Raw genomic sequence first — 21,576 nt, forward strand, 5'->3', positions numbered from 1 at the left:
AGCGATTTGCCGGGTTTGATATTACAATTTGAATAACATATATGTATATCTATTTGACTTTTTTTGCTATATTGAGAACACACCAGACTTAAAATAGAAAGTTCCATTATCCCTTTGTAAAATAATGACAGAAACTGAAAGATGTGTGGTCGTTGGGATTAAACTGGACTGCTTTGTTTTTCTTACTTCCTTAGAAGTTGACAGTTTTGGGGAATGAAACATTTCCACCCACTGACAGTGTTGTCTATTGACTCGAGTCCGCCCTCACAGGCATGATCATGTGATAGCGCTTTCTTCTTTTTTTTAACCTCTGCAGTTTATTTATTGATACATCACTTCACTTACAATAAACTAATTTCACATCCTCTTTTCAACCTGCACTCATGTAATTCCTTCTGTGTTAAAGGTCAATGTTAAATAACAATCTTTACAACAACACGTGGATGCATCTTTTAAAAGACACAAGTTTTCCAAGTTGATTGGGTTTGTAGTGTGAATATAAACATTCTGCTAAAATTAACATCACTTTCCTGGTTTGTGAAAGGAAATCAAACAACAAAAATAAGAGATATTCATTTACTGTACAGCAAAAGCTGAGGGTTTGTTCCCAGAGCTCACAAGTACAGCGTCATTTTTTTTACAAACAGTGGGTGTGTTGTCTTGCACTGAGTGAATACCTGTTTCTATACATTTGTACCAGAAATGTTAATTTTGCATTTGAATGTGATTATGAGAGGATTTTCATTTAATCTCTGGCTGCTCACACCCAGCACAAAGGATCCCTATCCTCACATCAGCACACTGCTAACATTACACTCTACATCTGATAAGCCAACTGTGAGCTCGGGCTGAGGGTTTGGGTGGTGGAGTCAGAAAGAGTAAGAGTTGACACTCCTTTAATTAAGCTTCAATAAAAGTGCACACTACATAGAGATGCATGTTGTTAGTTCATCTTTAAAGTCAATATTAGCGACCTCTACTGCTGATCACTGGGCTGTCCAGCACAAATCTGCATTTCAAAGCAAAACAGCTATATTGCACAAAATATAAGGTGGATTATATCACTCCTTTCCTATGTCTCTCCTTCCTTGTAGCCTTGCATAATGTTCAGTTCTTCAGCTGAAAATTGTTTAACCCAGGGCTACTTCAGACAGATTCAGACGGATATTCACCGATGAAATCTGAAGAGGTCACACCAGTTACCTCACACTGTTACCTCATCCTTTTCACCTAAAACAGAATCGGACAGATGGACATGGTGTGTGTGTGTGTGTTTGTGTGTGAGTGTGTGGGGGTGTAGGTGTGTGTGTGTGTGCGTGCGTGTGCATGTACTGTTCGTGTGTGAGAGAGAGAAGAGATGGAGAAAGAGAGGGAGTGTTCACCAAATCCCCTTTCAATAAGTCTAAACAGTGGAGGAATGTCTGTCTCCAGCACATCATTTCTTTTCACATGTGACTTTATTTGACCTGCAACACCAGACCACATAAAGATGTAAACAGATATATGTAACTTGTTTTGTTGTTTTTTAAATAATAACAGTACAGTAAGTCTGTGTGTTTGCTCTCGTAGAGATGAAACGTTTGGTGGTTATGTGTGTAAAAAAACAGAGTTACTTGCTGCTAACTGTGACTATAGGATATACAGTATATACTGTATGTTGCAGTAAAGTTCAGAGGTCACCATACCCCGTGAAAACAGCTTAATCCAAAAACAGAGGCTACACAGGAGGAGGCCCAGGATAAAATAGATGGCTAATACAGACACATACATTTAAAAAAAAAAGAAAAGGGAATGACACAAGGCAATGACTTCCAAAAGAAAAGGGGGATGTCAGGGTTTTCCTAGATTACATGGAGGGAATTTATTGATTTCCCCTTGTGAATATTTCAGCTGTAAACTCTGCTCAGAGACACTCCATCCAGTCACTGCATTGCTGCATAAACCCCAACAGTGCTGGTTGTTTATATCAACAAGAAAAAACAGCGTCATTTTCCTCTCTCCGTGATCAGAGCCTCTAGGGTTGTCATGTAATCCCTGGGGAAGCTGTTATTTAGCTTTCACAACAATGAGCTCATCGTAGAGTCCCCACACACACACATTCAGGCTGAAACTGAAAGGGGATCCACAAGTCTGCACTGGGCTGCCATTTCAAACCAGAGACTGGAGCTCCAGGATAAATAAACTATGGTTAATTCAGTGTACTTGGATTGCTGCTTATCTGCACCACAGTCTAACAACGTGGATCATTATTAATTAATCAGGAGTGTTGTGTTTTCTATGCATCTGTGTGTGTGTGTTTACATAATTATATAAAATGAAAATACTAGATGACAAAACATACAGTAAACTGAACATATCAATAGTTACATTGTTCTGTAAATAATATACATAATGTGCTCTTGGGAACCATTACTGTCATGATATGCTTTCATATTACTATGCAGTAATGTGTCCTCATATGACATTATATTACATGATATTAAGTGACACTTATTATGGTGTAATATGTGCATCACATTGTAGCAATATTAGAACTAAATTGACTTAAAAAAAAAAGTTACCATTCTATCAATTGGTGTATATAGTGTTCTTTTGAGCTGTTTTTTTTTTCTGTGAGACTGATGCCACAGTCTGTTGTGCTTCACCTGTCTCCACCCGTAAGCCCTATTTGTATGTCTACAGGTGATATGATGCCACAGGTACCCAGCTCAAGTTGCATGATCCTATCAAGTGATTAGCAAATCCTGTGTGGTCATTACTCAGTGTTCTGCCTAACAACAGGGCAACTGTTTGTTTTGACTATGTCCACTGAAACTGGGTCACAGGATAGCAAGTTATCTTTGTGTGTGTATGTGTGTGTGTGTGTGTGTATGTGTGAGAGAGAGAGAGAGAGAGAGACACACACACACAGCACAAGAGCATCCTTATGATAGTCTACGTATGGCTGTGCAGAGGCAGAAATGTTGCACAATTATATATACTATACACTGTATAGTGTATAATGTGCATACTACTACTACAGGAGTATATGACAAAACAAGTTAAAGGTGTTAAGCTAAAGGCAATTTTATTTTTTGATTTATTTCACATTCATTCATTCATATAAGACTACTGGTTAGTTATTACTGGCTTATTACCTTTTAGGGAGAAGTTCAGCTGGAGAAGGTGTGAAAATACTTAAGTAATGTACCTCATACAGCACATTGGAATGAGTAAGATAAGATGAGATAAGATAAGATTTAATTGATCCATGATTTTATGACTGCTCTAGGCTCTTCAGTTGCCCCTTGAGGTCAAATAACTTGGAAAAAATGGAATTGTAGTTATATAAATAGTAGTAGTTATACAGTGGAACAGTTGACCCAATGTACAACTACAGGATAAAATTATGCACAATGATAAATAAGTAAAAAAAAAAAGAACATACAAGGTGACAATGACATATGTCATATGCTCTAAATATTGTATGCTAACAATTATAATAATAATAATATATTCATCTGTACGTTATGTGAGTGTGGCAAACTTCGCAGTTGGAGTTTTACTACCCTCATTACCTGGGAGTCAGTCGGTCAGGTTCATTTGCTGACCGCTTGCGCCATCTTGTGGACGACCTACAAACTTTATTTTTAAAAAGTTTAAAAAGTTTATTTGTCTCCATCGCTATTAACATATCTGTTAAATATCGGCTCGATGTTATTTATATATGTGTCAGTGAGGTAACAAAGGAAAAACACAACAACAGCTTAATTGTGTCTCGTAAAAGGAGAGCACTGTCTCTTTAATAAAGTATGGCGTCGGAGAGCGGGGTCATTATTTGGCAGGAAGTTAGCCGCAGCTAACAGGAAGCGGGATAATAGAGACACTTTGAGGTGCAGGAATTGGCAGCGAAGAGCCGTGAGTCCAAACACTGCTCGTTACTTTCACTACGACTCCTCCGAACAAAGGTAAATGAATCGGCCAGATTTGATCTTTGCGATGTTTTTACTTCGCCGTTTAGCTGCACGTCGTTCGCTGCTGAGGGCGCTGTGGCGTGGTTCCATGGTGGAGTGGTTCGGTGCCTTTGTATGAGAGCAGACATGGCTTAGTGTGCTTACATTACATGTCTGTCCAGCAAGCACACGCTCGTGGATCAGTTTTAATGTTTCTAAGACACGCTGCACTCTATATACAGTGTTTTTATGAGCTGCTGCGGCTCAAGTGACTTATATTCACATTCTGTGTCGTACGGATCAAATACGCTTACTGAAGCTTTGGAAACACATGAAGGATCTATTCATTTGGCTTTGGCACACACACACACACACACCTCACCGTGACCTGAGATCTCGTGAAAGTGAAGAGGGGTCGTTCAATTGAGCCTCTGTCTGTAGCAAAGTAGGACTAATAGTAACTCATAATTTATATTATTATTTGTTGGGAATGCTGTGTTGTGCTGTAATGTATTGTATGTGCTCCATATAAGTACATTCTTTCCAGTGTTTTTATACTTTTGGTAAGTTGTATTTTGTTTTCGCGAGGGGCCAGATCAAAGGCAGGTTAGGTAGCTGATGACGGATCAAAGACAACACTGTCTTACACTTCATGTGAAGAAATGATCGGTTTTTAACTTTGATTAAGAACATTATAGCATTACACCACAAATTACTATTCTTCTTCTTCTTGTAATTATTATTATTATTATTATTATTATTATTATTATTATTATTATTATAATAAGACAACAACACATACCTGTTGAGAGTACTCCCAAGTGCATTGCTGTTATTGTTAAATCCTGTTTCCCAAACCCTTTTACAGTGACCCACTTTTTAAGGAGGACAAACCATTGTTTCCAAAATAAATCACGAAAAGAGGGAATCTCTGCATAATATAACATTTCTGACTATTTTTTACTACCATTTCTGTTACACCTAATATTATTTTGAACAGGTAAACCAGTGTTTTTCCGAGCACATTGCACATCATGTTCAATATATGAATCATAACATAATGTTTCAGCACTCTTAACTAGTTACTAATATTCAGGTATCTTTAAATAACATATATGTACCCAATGTTGAATTGATTTTGATTTTGTGGCTGATATTGGTTACTGTTGATCTCTGACACTGAGTAATCCTTAAACAAACTGTCTTAATTTGCTAAATTAATTTTCTTTTGAAAGTAGGACTATGAAATGCAAACTGAATATGATACTGATGAATACTTTTTTTACTTCTAGAAATTAGAGGATTTGCTTAACTTTTTGGACGGTCATGCAGTCTCCAACAAACAATAACACGATTCATCTGAATAATTGAAGTTTAAATAATGGCAATTAAATGTTTTTAGCTGAGAAGTTTTATCTTCCTGTAAATTATTTTGCAAACAGCTTTTAAATGTTGGACTTAAAACATGTATCATTCAACCATCCAGATTAAGTAACCAAGAGAAAAAATGTTTTTTGAGGAATGATAAACTGCCAATTTATTAATCTTGTTTAATGTCAATTGACTAATCCTTTACCATGACATCATCATTATCATCTCCTTTTACAGGAGGATCAATCAGTCAGCCACCTGTGAATGAAGACAAGATTAAACTATGGTAAGTAAGAGGTAAAACAATTATATTACTCTTAATTATTTTACTCTTTGGTAAAGCGTATCAGAATAATCTGCATTTACCTCGTGCTTTATTTGGTCCAGTTTTTGATGGTTAGGAAAGACTGACATCTTTCTCCTCTTTGTCTTCTCTCTGCTAGTCTTCAGTGGTTGATCTCAAGACCAAGGAGGAGAAGGATGCGGAGTTGGATAAACGAATCGAAGCTTTGAGGAAGAAGAATGAAGCTCTGGTCAGGAGATACCAGGTACAGAGATCTTAGCTGAAAATACATCAACTATCAAACTGTGGCAACTAAAAAGTTTCACCACTTTTATGTCCAGCCACATTTTTTCTGCCCACTTGAATTTAATGGAAGCCGGGTCTTATGGTCGTGTCCCTGACTGACTCCATGATGGTGGCGTCGAGGTCTTAACATCCAGTTTACTGAAAGCTTGGTCAGAATTGGCTAGCAGTTTGTAAGTGAGAAATACCACCCAGTTTAATCTGACTTATTCTCTCACTTGATCTCAAAAGGAAATTGAGGAAGACAAGAAGAAAGCAGAGCAGGAGGGCATTGCTGTGACGACACCACGGAAACCCCGTCCCCATGAACCAGAGACAGACCGAAGGAAGACGGAGAAGGAAAACATAACTGTCACAGTTGACCTGTCTAAACCAGTAGGGGTAAGATATTTTTTAAAATCATTGCATTGACACAGTTAATATCAGTTAGTATAAAAACAGAATGGCATGTTATAGCAGATTCTGGTGCAAAGTGAACTTAGATTACATTACATGTCATTTAGCAGACGCTTTTATCCAAAGCGACTTACAATGCAATTGAGTACAATCAGCCAGGGGTGGAGTCGAACTTGCGACCATTGTGACCATGATGTCTTTCGCACACAGGGTACTGGTCTTAACCACTGAGCCACTCCACCCCCCAATGATAGTCACCAATGTCCTGACAAATTAGCCTTGTGCTATGGTTATCTAAATGTTTATGTTCATTTGTAGTTGTTTTAATCTGTACGAGTGCATGAAAAAACATGTGTGACCCAGATCCATTCGTTTTGTCTTCATTGATCCCTCACCAGGAAAACTGACCTATTCATTAATTGATTTGCCTGGCAGCAGTTCAGCTTGTGCTCTCAATCATGTGTATGTGTCACTGGCCTCTTTTGCTTTCTGCAGACTGTGCAGAGTCCAGTTTGATGTCTTGTGAAATCTCCACATGGTTTGAGAGGCTATGGGACTGACCCCTCTTTCAGGAAACAATAAATAAAGATAAATGTTTATATTTGGTTTAATATATGCACAATGATGATGATGATTGCAGACTGCTGATATTCAACCTACTAACATTATGAGGCAAAGAGAGACAACAGAAGGTATCTGCTCCACCTGTGTTTCTGTTGGAATGGATATTGACTCAGAGTCAGCAGGTCATGGTTGTTTCATTAGTCTGTTAAACCTTTTCAAAGCTTGACAACAAAACACTGATCCCTTTGTGCCCCCGTGAGGAAGTCTGAGTAATTGCCAAACCCTGCCAGAGTATCTATGCCTCTCACAGGGTGAAGAGATGGAGGATAGTAAAGATAGTTTTTTGATAGTTTCTCAGTGGTAATGGTGTCAAGCTCAAATACAAGCAAGGAACTAAATACAGTAATGAACTGAGCTCAGTGCAGCTTCTCCACTCAGTGACAGGGACACACCTCCTGCAAATTTGTCAGGACTCTATATGTGGATTAGGAAGAAACGTAAATGTTGTGTTGTAAGATGTATCACTCTGTGCGCAGTGTGGGAATGTCACAACACTGCTATACCGAGAAACACAGGTGGTTGTGTGGAGCTGATAAGCTTAACAGCATTGTGTGAACTCGTCTGGCAATAGTTACACAGTAAATCTTTAAAGGTCTCCAGACTGTTGAACAATCAACTCCTCTCCCTGCCTCACCCTCTCCCTCACTTGTTCATCACCTCCCAGTTGCACTGTCTGACTTTGTCGTGTTGTAGTGTTGCATGTTCTTCAGATTGAATTGACTGAGTGTGTGTTTAAATGTATAGTATGGAGGTTAAACTTGGGACAGGAAGTCACTGGCTGAATGGATAAATCTGTTATCTGTTTCACAAAAATCCATAATGCTCCCTATAATTCTGCTAATGTGCAAAAACTTTTTTTGTCTTTTTGACAGCCCCGAACAGTAAGTAAAACTAATTATATGTGAATCTGGCCTTTCTGTAATTACTCTGTTTATTTCTTACAGGAGAAGAGAGTTGTGAATGACTGGACACCTTCAACTCCTCGTGGTCGGAAGATGTCAGAGGAAAGCGATGGCCAAAAAGGGCAAAATGATGGTCATAGCCCACCCAGAAGGATGGGGTCTGGACGAGTAGGTCGTGGAGGACAGAGAGGAGGACGTCAAGAAAGGAGAGAGCATGAACCAAGGGCACCCAGAGAAAGAGAAGCTGGGGAGTCTGGAGGACAGAGGCGCAGAGGAGGATGGAGAGGAAGAGGAGGAGAGGGGGGAGGAAGAGGAGGAGAGGGGGGAGGAGGATGGGAGAGGAAGAGAGGGCGGAGGAAGAGGAGGAGAGGGGGGAGGAAGAGGAGGAGAGGGGGGAGGCGGAGGGCCAGGGACACCAGGCGGCATGGACAGGAAATCAAAGGTAATGTTACTGCAAATGAACCACAACACTGATAAGCAGGTTCACAATTTTCATATATATACATTTCATGCCTTATTTAACAATTACAGTTTTATTAGTTAACTGTAGAGAGCAGTAAAAAGATTGAGGCTCAAACAATGAAAACGCATTTCAAACTGATTACTTTTTATATGATGCCTGTATTTCTGCTGTTCATCCACTGATTGACAGTTTTAAGAAAATCTGTCCTGCCTTGAACTCTGAAGTTGTTTTATAGCCAGTATGTGTTTGTTTGGAACACCAATGTTCATGTTCTGTGTGTTTAAAATAGTTAACTGGTAACAGTGTGACATTTATTGCTCTTGAACAGGAATGGGAAGAGAAGAGACGACAGAACATTGAAAAGATGAATGAAGAAATGGAGAGAATAGCAGAGTATGAGAGAGGACAGCGGGTATGAGTCCCTGTTTATCAGTTATCAATATTTGCAGTTCTGGTGCTTTTCTACAGATCATCCAAAGACATACTACAGAGATCCCTCCCCTTGCTTTTCTCAGACTTTCCTGTTTATTGATCGGTTAATCAGTTGTCTTACTTTATTGATGAGCTAAATAACACCATATACTATAAATGAGCATGGGAGAAACTGATTAAATGTGACAGAGCTTTACATTTTTAATTTCCTCTATTAGGTGGATGGTGATAAGCCAATTCGTAACTTCCTGGATGACCCAAGACGCTCAGGCCCAGCCCCAGACATAGACCGGAAAGAGGGCAGCAGAAGACATGTACGAAACTGGGGGGGGCTTGATTTTGACAATGTAAAGACGGGAGCGGAACTAGAGAAAGAGTGGACTGTGAGTACTGTCTCTCTTTTTTTTCCAAGAACAAGCTGCAGGGGGTTCAGTTCTTTGCCTGTGGGTCTGATAAACCCCCAAATCATTAGGAGTTTACTGATAATACAATACTGACTTCTCTCTCCTGTCTGCACAGAGTCGAAGACCTGGTCCCAAAGGCTCTGTGGACATGACCATGTCTATGACTGGCAGGGAGAGAGCAGAGTACCTGCGCTGGAAGAAAGAGCGTGAGCAAATTGACGAGGAGAGACTAGCACGTCATCGTAACGCCACAGGCCAATGGAGAAGAGAGTGGGATGCACAGAAGACTGAGAACATGTAAGAAAGGGGAGGAGAGGTTTTTGACAAAATTTCTTTAAATGCAACCTGAAGAAAAGCACCAAGCTTGAACAGAATTACAATGCATGTGTGTAGAATTTAAGCCCTTTAAAGTCTGAAGCTGCTCGCCATTAGGGGGGGCTGTAGCCCTAGTTAACACCTGGTCATCAGTGAGCTAATGAAGCATAAGAAATCAAACATTTTTACCATCAGTTCTTATCTAAATTTAAAATGCATGTCAGGAATATCCTGATTTCGGGTCTCCAGGAGCAAGGTCCTCATTAAACACAAACAGGGGACAGGGATAGAAAGTGTTTGACTGCTTGTCAGTTGGGATAAAGATGAAGAGCGTGGCATCAGGAGGTGGGATACACTGGGCGTGTGTGTGTGTTATTCTGCATGTTGATGTAACCCAGCAGTTGTTTTCACAGGTTCAAAGAGGACACGAATGTGGCTGCAGAGGGCATCGCATCTGAGCAGGGCAGCAGAAGAGGCAAGTCCTTACACACACCCATGCAACACTAATCTGCTGTTGCTGTGGTAACACATGGTCTGGCATGACAAGGTCAGCAGCAGGCCTGGCCTCATCCTCATGTCTATGTTTCTTCTCGTCTGACGTGATGACACTGACATCTTGTCACATGCACATATCATAAACACCAAGCACACTTCAAAGGACACAGCAGTATCTCCTATCTTCAGCTCATTAAGACCCTTATTAAATTTGAAGGTGATTAAGCTCATTATGTAAATGCTCACTGAATTTCCCCTGAGTTCAAATCAACCTCTTAAACCATAGCCAAGCTGATCTGTCTTTACTTTCTGTCATGAATGAGAGACGTGTGTGTCTGTAAGTGAGAGCGTGGAGACAGAAATACTGTAATGTGTTTGTGTGTCCTCTTTGCAGCCCAGGGGCGTAACCCTCGTACAGAGCCTCAGGGCAGGGCTTCAGGTTAGACCACAGCATGGCTCTGAGTTTGCAGTGTGTGTGTGTGTGTGACAAAGCATGATTTGAATTAACTTCACACGCTGGTTTCCCCTTTGTCTTGTACGCACACTGGGTCAATGTGTGTCAAAAACTTAAAAACCAACAGTTGAAACATTAAGGGATTTTTGGCATTGTTGATTGGCATATATTTATTTCATGCCAGATATCCTTCCCGATTAAGTGACTCCCATTTATCTGGGCTTGGGACCAGCACCAGGACTACACAGGAGAATGTCAGTTCAGGGATTTTCTGATTTTTCTCCAGAGGCTTCTCTCTCTGGGTTAAACATACATTTTCATATTTGTTTTGCCTTCTCTTGGCACCTCAATGTGTTGCTTTTATCGACGGACTCTTCTGTCTGACTAGAACTGGAGTGTTTATGAACAGGATATGCACACATATAGGACATGCCCCACATTGAAACCTTCATTTCACTTTGACAGCATGGGTGTGTTTCTCTTTTTCACCGTTTCTAATTTGTGAAATGATTCTTGATTCTCCTCTTCACAGCCCCAGGCTGCTCTGTTCAATCTCCTCATCTTCATCCCCTCAGTTTTTTCTTTTTTCTTTTTTCTTTGCTTCTCACTGATCCCTTGTGCTTGCCAGTTTCTCTTCCTGACCTTTTTTTTTAATCACATCCTCCCCTCCTCTCTCCACCTCAAGCTCTTATCCACCTCCCTCCTTGCTTCCCCTCCTCTACTGGATCATTCACTCTCCAACCTTCTCTCTCCTCACTCCTTTATCTTCTGTTCATCTTCTCTCTGTTTGCTCAACATCTTTCTTAACATCAGCTGTTGTCTCCTTCCTCCACAACTACATGGTTTTCTCTATTTAACTTCTTTCCATACATATTTATCTTTAACTTTAACTTTATCTGCTTTCTGTCCTTTTTACGTCATATATCCATTCCATTCTAATCCTTCCTTGACTTACAGACTTGCACACTAGCATATTCTCGTGCAGTATTCCTCTAATACCTTCCTTGCTATCCTCTGGGATGTAATATAATAAAATAGTTATTTGGTTCATAAAGTGTAAAAAATTGACAGATGTTGAATGTTGTTTCCCAAACCTCAAAATTAAAATGTCACCTAATGTCTTGATTTGTCCACAGACCAAAGACAGTAGAGGAGCAAAGAAGCCAGAAAATAATGACATTAACCTACGTATTTTATTCATATATAAAAAAAAAACACAAACATCAAAATAGTTCAGAATTGACAGTGTAGTTAAATATACCCCAAGAGGGATAAAAGCCTAGTAACCAGGTGTGTAAAAATTAAAACTGAGTATCCCAATGGTAGGACTTCTCTTGCTCTCTCCCTCTCCCTCTGTGGTCTGTCATCCACCATCTGATAAAGCACCCTTGTCCCAGAGTTCAGGTGAACTCTGGACACAGCAGTATGCTGTTTCCAACTGCTGTATTCAAAGGAAGTGTGTCCCTTTTTTTTAAGTATGTGTTGACTGTAATTTTATATATGTTGATATTTGATTCATGTCAAATTGACTTCTGTGATTTAAGCAGCGGCTGTAACCATGATAATACACATCCATCTCCTAATTTAGGTCTTTTCATTACCGTCTACCACCTTCAGATCAGTGATTGTAAAACAAGTTAAATCTCCACATTATTGTCCCCTCCAGATGACAGTAAGCGGCCACCCAAGACTCCGACATTTGGCGACTTCCTGTCCCAGGGCAGGACCCAGGGGCCCAGAGGGGACCGGGGCAGAGGGAGGGGTCGAGGACAGAAACCGAGCTACAGGTATCAACAGCTCAGTCTCTATACCAACATGTGTTTAAAGGGGTCTCTTTGACAAAACAATAACATCTATGTCAAAGACCTATGTTGATGACGTCATGAATCAGTTTAGAATCATTTTAATTGTTACATGGGGAAAGCTTTGCAACATAATGTGCATTAATTAGAAATGAGTAGTCATGGTCCATTAGTGACAAATTAGCACAATAAAATGCAAAAACAGAAGACAACACACTGGTTAAGAAGACCAGTCCTCACTTTTGCCATGTGCTTTACAATAGACATGAAGGTAATCGGTGGTCATGTCAGTTTATGCTGTACATGCTGCCTGTTGTGCTACTTTTTAAATTCAAAGTTCAGTGAGCCTCTAAGCTTCCCTCTGTAATAGTGGAAACGTTATACTGATATATCTGGATGTTTTTGACAGCATGCATGATAACCGCTGGGAAGGAGACAAAGAAGAGGAGAAGGAAAAGGAGGATAACTCAAAAAAAGAAGATAAGACAAAAATGGACAACATGGAAGTAAAACCCAAACCTTCAACACAGAAGGTAGAGTACCGTCCACTGGATAGTTAATAAAATCATCAATTGTCATATTTTTTACTTTTTCTTGTCTTCTGGTTCATATAAATACTGAATCTACATACAAGAACCTATCAGGAATCTATGTTTTATTCTATTGTTTTCTAACTCATTAGAGCCTTCCTGCTCTTTGACATTTTAAAACAAATGGTGACAGTTAGTACAGTAGAGCATTCAGCTACTGTTTTCCTGAGGGGCTGTAACCTGGAGGCTAAAAGTAGAGTGAATCATCCCTTTACTAACTAACCAGAAATGTGGCTCTCAATATTGAAACATGAATGCAAGCAAAATAGTGTTTGCTGTTTGGTTCTTTTCAGACTTTCCTTGTATCTCATCTCCACCCATATTTTCTCAGGTGGTGGAGAGCAATGAAGATGTAGAGGATGATGATGATTGGGAGGATGCCAGTGATGATGAAGGGGAAGGGAGCGACTCTGAAGATAGTTCAAGGGGTGATGAGAAGAAAGACACTGGGAAAGAAAAAACAGCTAAGAGCAAAGACAAGACCCCGATGTCTCCAACACCTCGTTCTCGACCAACATCAGCAGGAAGCCCAAAAGACCAGCGGACTCCCAGGCCAAAGATTTACATCCCTCCTCCGGCTATAGCTCAGGAGTCACCAGAGGGTGTAAAACCCCTCAGCCCCTTCTCCTTGCTGGACAGCCACCAGCCTGTGTCTGACTGGGGGGAGGAGATGGAGATGCAGTCACCACGAAGCAGCATGGGGGGTGAAAGCCCCCTGAAACCCTCAAGCACTGAGTCCAGTCCTCCGCAGAAGAAAGCCCAGGAGGAGGAGGTGGTTGAGGAGGTGGTTGAGGAGGTGGTTGAGGAGGTGGAGGAGGAGGAGGAGGAGGAGGCGAAGGAGGAGGAGAAGAAGAAGAAGAAGGAGGAGGTTGGAACAGAGGGTCAAGTCACCACCTCCAGTGAGCCTGCTGAACCACAGCCAGAAGACAATAAAGGTGAGAGACTTAACCACAGATGAGCCATAATATTCTTCAGTGGCTTCATTGCTGTGAGTCTAGGCTCTTTATTACATTTCATTCATTCATTAATTGTCTACCACTTTATCCTCCACATGAGGGTCGCAGGGCTGCTGGAGCCAATCCCAGCTGACACAGGGTGAAAGGCGGGGTACACATACAGACAACCATTTACTCAATTCACTCAACCAATTTTGAGTGTTCAATTAACCTCTGCATGTATTTGGACTGTGGGACTATTTTTTGACTTGAAAAAAGCTGTATAAAAACATAACATGACTGAACAAACAAATGTAAAAAAAAACAACTACAACAGAACTTTTTTTTCTTGAGACAGAATTGCTGTTTGCTAATTTGTTCTATCATCAGTCTCTTTAAATTTTCTGTATCGTCTCTACTAAAATGTATTGTCTTACTTTGTCCTTTTCTTTTTCCTTCTTCACTCTCTGCCCTCTCATTGTCTGCTGTTTGCCCTGTTTAGCCATAGAAGTTTCCTCTCTGCCAGAACAGGCAGAATTCCAGCAGACGGTGATAGTGTCAGAACCTGAGTCTGTCCCCACAGACTCTGCTGCTGCAGCACCATCTGATGCTGTCCCTTCTGAGTTGTCTGCGCCAGCCTGCAGTGAGATCAGTGAGGCTGCTGTGTCATTGGACCAGGATGCACCTGCTGCTCCAACACAAAGTAAATAACAAAAAATAAAACGGAACAAAAAAAGAATACAGTGGTGCTTTGAGCTAAATGCTAATGAAGGCATGCTAACATTAACATGCACAGTGACGGTGATATATTCCATCTGCACATACAGGTCTATTTTATTTTATAATACAGAAATGTTCTTGGACATTGAAATTAATAAAGAGCTTAACTGATTACATATTTATTTTTTCTCTGTCTTTGACAGTAGACCCGCTGGACACTGCTCCCCCTCCTGCCAACCTGGAAGCTGAGCAGGGATTTTCTGATCCAGCAGGAGGGAAAGCTGACGACATGGTGTCCACTGGGACCAACGATGCCCAGACAGCAGAGACAGCAGAGACAGCAGAGACAGCAGAGTCCACAGAGCAGGTGTCCTCAGGTGCGGTCCTTATCAGTGACTTTGAGACAGTGACATACTGTAAGAAATCCACTGCATATTTCTAACGTCTGCTCGCACTTCACATTCTTGTTTTCGTCTCCTCGTGTTGATGTGTTGGTTTTATAACCTCTTCATTTTCCTTGCTGTGGTGTTCATGAACTGTGAACTGTGGTGGGAGATGTCTTGTCGCATGATAAACCCAGAGATTTACACTTGCAATCACAGACATGGCATCTTGCTTTTTCTTTTTTTTTTACCTGATCCATGCCTCTTAAGGCATCACTACCTCCTCCAACCTTTCAGGACCTTCCTCCTCCTCCTGTGATGGACTGAAAGTACTAACTCCACCTCCTGCTCCTTTTCCTCCTCAATATGAAAAAGCTCCTTTTTGTTCCCACTGGCTTGTGGCTTTGATGGAAAGTGCTGCATGGACTCCTGCCTGCTTTACCAGACTGTGGTGTACTGTATGTCATTCTCCCTCCTTAAGTGTTTTCATTGTCTTATTTTGGACCGGAAAGCAGTAACACCTTTCTTAGATGAATTATGAATAACTACATAGTAAAGATTGACACTGAGTTGTGATGTGGCTGCTTTCTGTGTCCACTGTCTTCTGTTGATGTGCTGGTTCACTCCTTTCTTGATGCTTGACTCTGGTCTCACTGCTTGGCTTCACTGGACATGTTAATGGCTTACAGTGTGTCTGTTGTGTTGTGTTAGGGTTATTGTTGTTTTATTTCCATTGTTATCAAGTTGTTGTTGTTGTTGTTGTTGTTCTCTTTTGTGTAAACCCACAAAGAAACATAATTTTTACTGAGGTTGATGCAGAAGTAGGTTTATTCGCAAAAAAACAAGCACTTCCCCGAAGTGATGCCAAAGTACATCACGGTACCATGAATCATCTCCTCTTCAGCAGGGAATCCATCAGTAGGAACAGAAATCACTTGCGCTGGTTAGAAACACCATCATTGAGATACATCACCACATCATCTGTCTGTTTTTAACTGAGTTTAAATGAGCTAAGTGGATAAACCACAGACTAGAGGATGTCATTAGCTGCTCCCATCTCATCCACTCAGCCTTTGGGGTTAGTGCTTTGGCTAATAGCTAAGTTTTTAAATAGCAGAAGTTTCTAGATCAACTTGTTCCTTTATAGAATCCATGTCCCCTCGGTCATGTATAATTTGACCCGCGTGTGTGAGATATAGAGGACAAAGTCTGAAATAGTCTCTTTTACGTTCATATTGTTTTGTTCCCACACATTGAGAGTCCTGCTTCCTGCATGAATGATGCAAATGGGATTTCAAATTTGGTTCATTGGAACAGTGGAACAATCAGGTGAATATGATCGCATCTGATTTATGATGAATAACAGAGGTCAGATGAGCTCATGCGAGCATTATGTTGCTCCCCACAAACACTCATCTGCCAGTGTAATTGTGTAATAGTGTTACAGTGTTAGTTTCAGGGCGGAGTTCAGGAAACCAGGGAAATTAGAGGCACAATTCAGTTTTTAAAAGGCTTTTCAGAGGAAATGAGCTGCAGCGTGTCGGGACTGATGACAGAGCTGATAGAACAGATACCGTTTGAAGTCTGACTGTGGATTGAGAAGAATGACATGATTCACTCGAGCACCAAAACCCACTAAAACTGCCACTGGTTCTACATTAATTCAGAGTGTAACAGCATTATGAGAAGTAGCACTGAAGCCTCCTCACTGGATATGGAATCATTTTATTTTTTATTTTCAGAGGTGCATATTAACCTTTGGACAGAGTCTGATTTTGCAGGTGCCTCCTGTTTTCAGTCTTTCCTTTCAAGCTAACTCATCTACCCTCTATGATTGATACAATTGACAGATGCGTAAAAGCAAACTGTTCTTCTCTCTGACCCTCGTCTCAAAGATTTCGGTGACCAAGAAACTGAAACTTTCATTTGAATAACTGACTTCAATGGTTCAACTTTTCTACATAAACTACCATCAGTTCAGTGAACACATGAATAATATTCCTTAAATTGTACATTATATCCTTAAATGGAGCCAACTCAGTCACCCTACTAAGAAGCAAAATTGTGGTTGTGACTCAGTGAAGTTAGTTTCTAATGACAGAATAATGTTTGATTTATTGAACTTGTTAATACTTTAGATTGTTTAAATCTTGTCATGTTGCACTGAAGATGTAAGTCAGTCATGTTGTTTTGTGACTCAAAGATGGGGAAGTGTTAACTCACTTTTTGCAGCTGCACGAGTCAGTATTGATTATTGAGGACTCAGCAGGTGATTATTTCTCCCATTCAGCGGCAGAGTAGCTGAATGAGCATTTTGGAGTCTCTGAAAAGATTTCCCCTTGGGGCTTTTGGTTCTCAAATGTGCACTATGGTACCGTGATGTGCTGCGGTTAAAAAGCATTAGACACATGGCACAGACATATATATATATATACACAGAGTAGCACATGTGTGACACACTGCACCACCACTTCCTCCTTATGTTTTTGTCAACAGGCTGATACTGCTGGAATCAAACATTCACTTCTGAGGAGGATGGATGAAAGGAAATGAAGACATCTGACTAGCATCACATCACTGGAGTGGCTGTCGAGCCACCCCCCCCCCAAAAAAAAAAAAAAAAAAAAGATTTAGGAGGAGGAGGAGGAACTGTGCATCACCACCAGGGACAGGTGTTTTAGATCAGTGGGGTCTGATCACCTCTGAGTGGTCACTATATTTTGTCTCAGTATGTCAATATGTCAAAGCTTTTGTTCTCTCAGTGGAGTCTGGAGGTTAATCACTGTTGTTCTGCAGGGAAATTGACCTACACCCACTAAGCACTCGCCATCTTTTTCTCAGCCAGTTCTTAATCCAATGCTTTGTCTTGTTTTACTTTAAAGCTTCTGCGACTCTTGTAACAATGATCTTAGCCTTATTAGTCTTTGTCATGAGGTGATGGGACACCACCCTTCAGCCTGCTCAGCTTTTATTTGCGGCTTTATAGAAGTATTTATTTTCTCTACAAGAAAAACCCCTCTAAGCATTTTTTTCTAAATAATTATGTTATGATTTTAAAATGTGCTTCACTTCAGAGTCATTTATATAAGAACCATCTGTGCAGACCTACAGTGTGTGTTGGTCACATGTGGGTGATAGAGAGCTGGCTAATGCTCTCATCTACGTTTAACTTGGACAGAACATTATGTGATTATGTGATGTGTTCAAACCTCTTCCTCATATCGAAATACCAGTTATGTACTTGGAGCCGTTGGTCTATTTGCTTTTGTAATTCTGTGTCCTAATCATGGTGAAACCTCTTTATATTTGCTGTCGTTTTTGTGAGTCTTTTGGGTTGTGACTCATAGGAGCCCAGTTCTGCATCCATCTCCCTCCGTCAGAAGACACTGCCTCTCAAATAGACAGATTTTTTTAAGGGTTTCATCCAAAAATGGTTTAATCATGAAGAAAACCAGCCTATTTAGAATGTATAAGTGACTGATTTGTTTTCACATTAAAGCTATATTTTAAAGAAAATGTAAAACCATAATAATAATAATAATGGCATTTAATGCATTATATGGCATCAAATAGTGTAACATTTAATTCTATTAGAACAAAGAACTTCAGGCTGCAGTATTTTTTTTTAATAGATTATTTTGGGATGAAACTCTTCACTCATACCTCAGCACAACAAGGGCTGTAATTTGGTTTGTTGAGTTTGTGCTTCATTTCCTGCAAATGGCTCAGTATTTGAATCAGTGGTTCGCCTGTGGTGAATAAAGGAGATGCTTTAAAGTTTTTATGTTCTGTATCAGAGGAATTATAATTACAAGAGATGCATTTGAAATGAAACAACTGCAATATGTACAGGTTTTTTTTAAAATGGAAATGTACATTCCACAGTTGGGTGTTTTGTGTAAAATGTAGCCTGTGAGCTATGTTTTTTTTTTTTTTGTTGTTGGTTTGTTTCTGCTCTGTGTATGGATATTTGATTTTTTTCAGCTTCGATGACCGATTGTATTTAAAACAGTAGACATTTTGTTGTACATCAGTTTCGACACAATCTTCCTGTTTGATAACATGATATGGCATTTGCCTTTTTAAATGGTGTGCAGCTGTTTCCATGAAATGATCAGGATGAGCATGAATCTGAAACTGTAGCTTTTTAATGCTATCTAAGCAACTGATTAAATAATCAGCTCACACATAAAAGAGACAAAGAGTCCACTTTTCCACATCATGTCCCTCCATGAAATGTAAAGCACACTGATGATTTGCTTCCCTCCCCCATTATTGAGTCAATAAATGTTTTTCTCTGATGCCTGATGTGTTTTTGTTTGTAGCTGTGTGAGAATGATTGAAAATGATGTTCATAGTTGTTGAGTGAATCCATGTAGCATTAAAACACCTGATGCTCGTCACATAATTGTGTGTGTGTGTGTGTGTGTGTAAGAGTGAGTGTGTGTGCGCGTGCGCGCACTGTGATGACCCTGCTGTCCTCTTCTATTCCACCTCAGAGACATTAAAGCATGTCCTGCTCAGTGGACAGTGTGGTCACATAAATCATGTCTGTCCCGCAGTGTTGCGTGCAGGATTGTGACCTTGGCTGCTGCAGCACAGGAAGATGAATGGCCCACAGTTCATCTTTTGTTCACAGCACATAAATATGGTCAGAATCAACCATACACGGCCTGCATAGTTGGCTGCAGCAGCTTCTGCTTCTTAGTGATGTTTCTGTGGACTGGGGACCAGCTGCTGTGCAGCAGGTACAGGATAGAAGCAGAGATGATGATCTCTAACACTATTCTGCGCTTGTATCTCTTTCATCTTCTGCTGCGGGACGTTTCTCCCTCAAACTATGACCCAATGGTTGTGTGTTGCGTACTTTCAGCCCCTCCTCGTCCGGAGCAGCGTCAAGGGACGCAGAGACACGCCGACCAATGCCGGAAACACGGTGGACCCTCCTTCAGAGTAAGAGTAAATGACTTTTCCCGTCATAATTACAACATCCAGCCTATAGCCATGTCCTCTTCTACTGATCTCAGCACATACAATAATAAATTTAACGATTCAGTATGTAAGAATTATGAATCCTCCACTCCGCAACATCTAATCAGTTTGTGAGTTCAAGTGAGCATCTGTGCTAAAGCAATGTCAAAAGCTAATATGCACCTAGTACTCCTACCAATTCTCTTAAACCACTAAATTGCAGTCTAACAAATGGGAATAACGTAATTTAAGTGGTGAGCACTAAATTGGAGAACATGAAACATGACTGTATCATGATTTAAGGGATTACAGGACAGATGTGGATTATGAAAGGCCAGGCTGTAACCTCACATCCAAGACTGAATTTTGCAGATGCATCTCTGTTTAAGATGTCTGCAGCCTCTAGAAATCTACTGAGAACAAGATGGGATAAATGAGAGTCACAAACATCTGTTTCTATTCTATCCTCCGAATTTAACTGATATTCATTCATAAATACATAACAGTCTGCAGCTCTTCTATCATATACTAAAATTAATGTGTGCTTAACTCTGTATCAGTAGTTTAATGTTATTTACCTGTTCTGATGCTCCTATTGTTTAATCAGTGTGGTTTTGTCCCCAGTGTTTGTTTTAAGTTATTATTGTATTCATTGCGTTCAGTTGTCCCCTCACAATTATTAAAAGCCATCTCAGTCACTTTGCCCTGATGCCAGGCCTAATGGGGCATGTGTTCAATTCAGTGATCTAAACAAAAGTATCCAAAATAAACTCAGCTACCAGACGTTTCCACTGAGGAAATTCTCAAAATTATAATTTCACTTAAACAAGCCTTCAATGATTCATTCAGTTTTTACAAACTTAGAATGTCTACGATTTTAGACAGTAATACTTGGATGTATTTATTCAACACACAGTATACAATACACAGTGAACCATTTTATTTACACGTATGCAGGTAGGTTACACCGTGTTTAATTTGAAAAGTCTCTCCGGAAATGCTTTCTATCTCTCTGGTCAGCTTGACAGCAGTCCCGTCCAGCTGATGCTAAGAAGAGCCTCCTTGAGTTCAGTTTGCCTGATGCGCACAAAAGGACTTTGACTCCGGCAGCTCTACTGTCCCGCAGGCACGGCACCGGGGGCTGCAGCGGGACCACAGCAGCTGTCCTGCGCGTTTGACTGCGTCCTACATCCGGCCCTGAGGAGAGGAGAGAAGGGGGCTGCTGGCTCTGCTGTCCGGACTCAGATGAACACACAAGAGTCAGCGGGGGATAAATCGTTGGATGCGGTTTCAGCGCTGATACCAAGATGAAAGCGGCCGGCAGACAAGTCACCGTGACCGCGGACAAGCTGAACGGGGACATGAAGCGGAGGCCGAGCTATCCCGGCGAGCTGCGGGCCAAACACGTCAACATGTCAACTAAGATTTGGGTGAAAGTCGCGATGGCGATTGCCTATTTCCTCTGCGTGTCCGTGGCCGCGTTCATCCTGGTGATCTATTACGTGTTTTTCTGGACACCGGGCCAGCAGTTCTCCAACAGCACCACCAGCACCGAGGCACCGAACCCCAGCGTAGGCTGACTTCAGCACGCATTTACGCACACATGTGCACGCATCATTATGAGGGTGACGGAGCACACCTGACACGAGGCTGCAGCGGGGACATAGGACTCCATCCCGAGTTTGGATGCGGGGGGACAGAGGGTTGAGTGCGGGCATCATCAGTGCTGTGTAGCAGGACGCTGCTGAGAGTCACTGTTGTTTTTAACAGCCTTTTTCAAACAGCTGACCTGAGAGGTGGT

The 21,576-nt window shown here is 40.9% G+C and overlaps 1 protein-coding gene across 1 annotated transcript; it reads left to right on the forward strand.

Annotated features, from left to right (window-relative positions):
* Positions 1-3,855: 3,855 nt before the first annotated feature.
* On the forward strand, positions 3,856-17,410 carry ccdc9 (coiled-coil domain containing 9). Its single transcript, XM_044032117.1, is given in 17 exon segments — positions 3,856-3,947; positions 5,541-5,589; positions 5,747-5,851; positions 6,121-6,270; positions 7,854-8,120; positions 8,122-8,253; positions 8,603-8,686; positions 8,925-9,089; positions 9,226-9,407; positions 9,839-9,900; positions 12,041-12,161; positions 12,586-12,709; positions 13,098-13,550; positions 13,671-13,701; positions 14,210-14,404; positions 14,625-14,798; positions 17,301-17,410. Coding segments are annotated over 16 exon segments (2,253 nt in total). The 5' UTR covers positions 3,856-3,947; positions 5,541-5,586; the 3' UTR covers positions 17,306-17,410.
* Positions 17,411-21,576: the final 4,166 nt, after the last annotated feature.

Source organism: Solea senegalensis, linkage group LG8 (genome assembly GCF_019176455.1).
Source record: "Solea senegalensis isolate Sse05_10M linkage group LG8, IFAPA_SoseM_1, whole genome shotgun sequence".
NCBI classification, from domain to species: domain Eukaryota; kingdom Metazoa; phylum Chordata; class Actinopteri; order Pleuronectiformes; family Soleidae; genus Solea; species Solea senegalensis.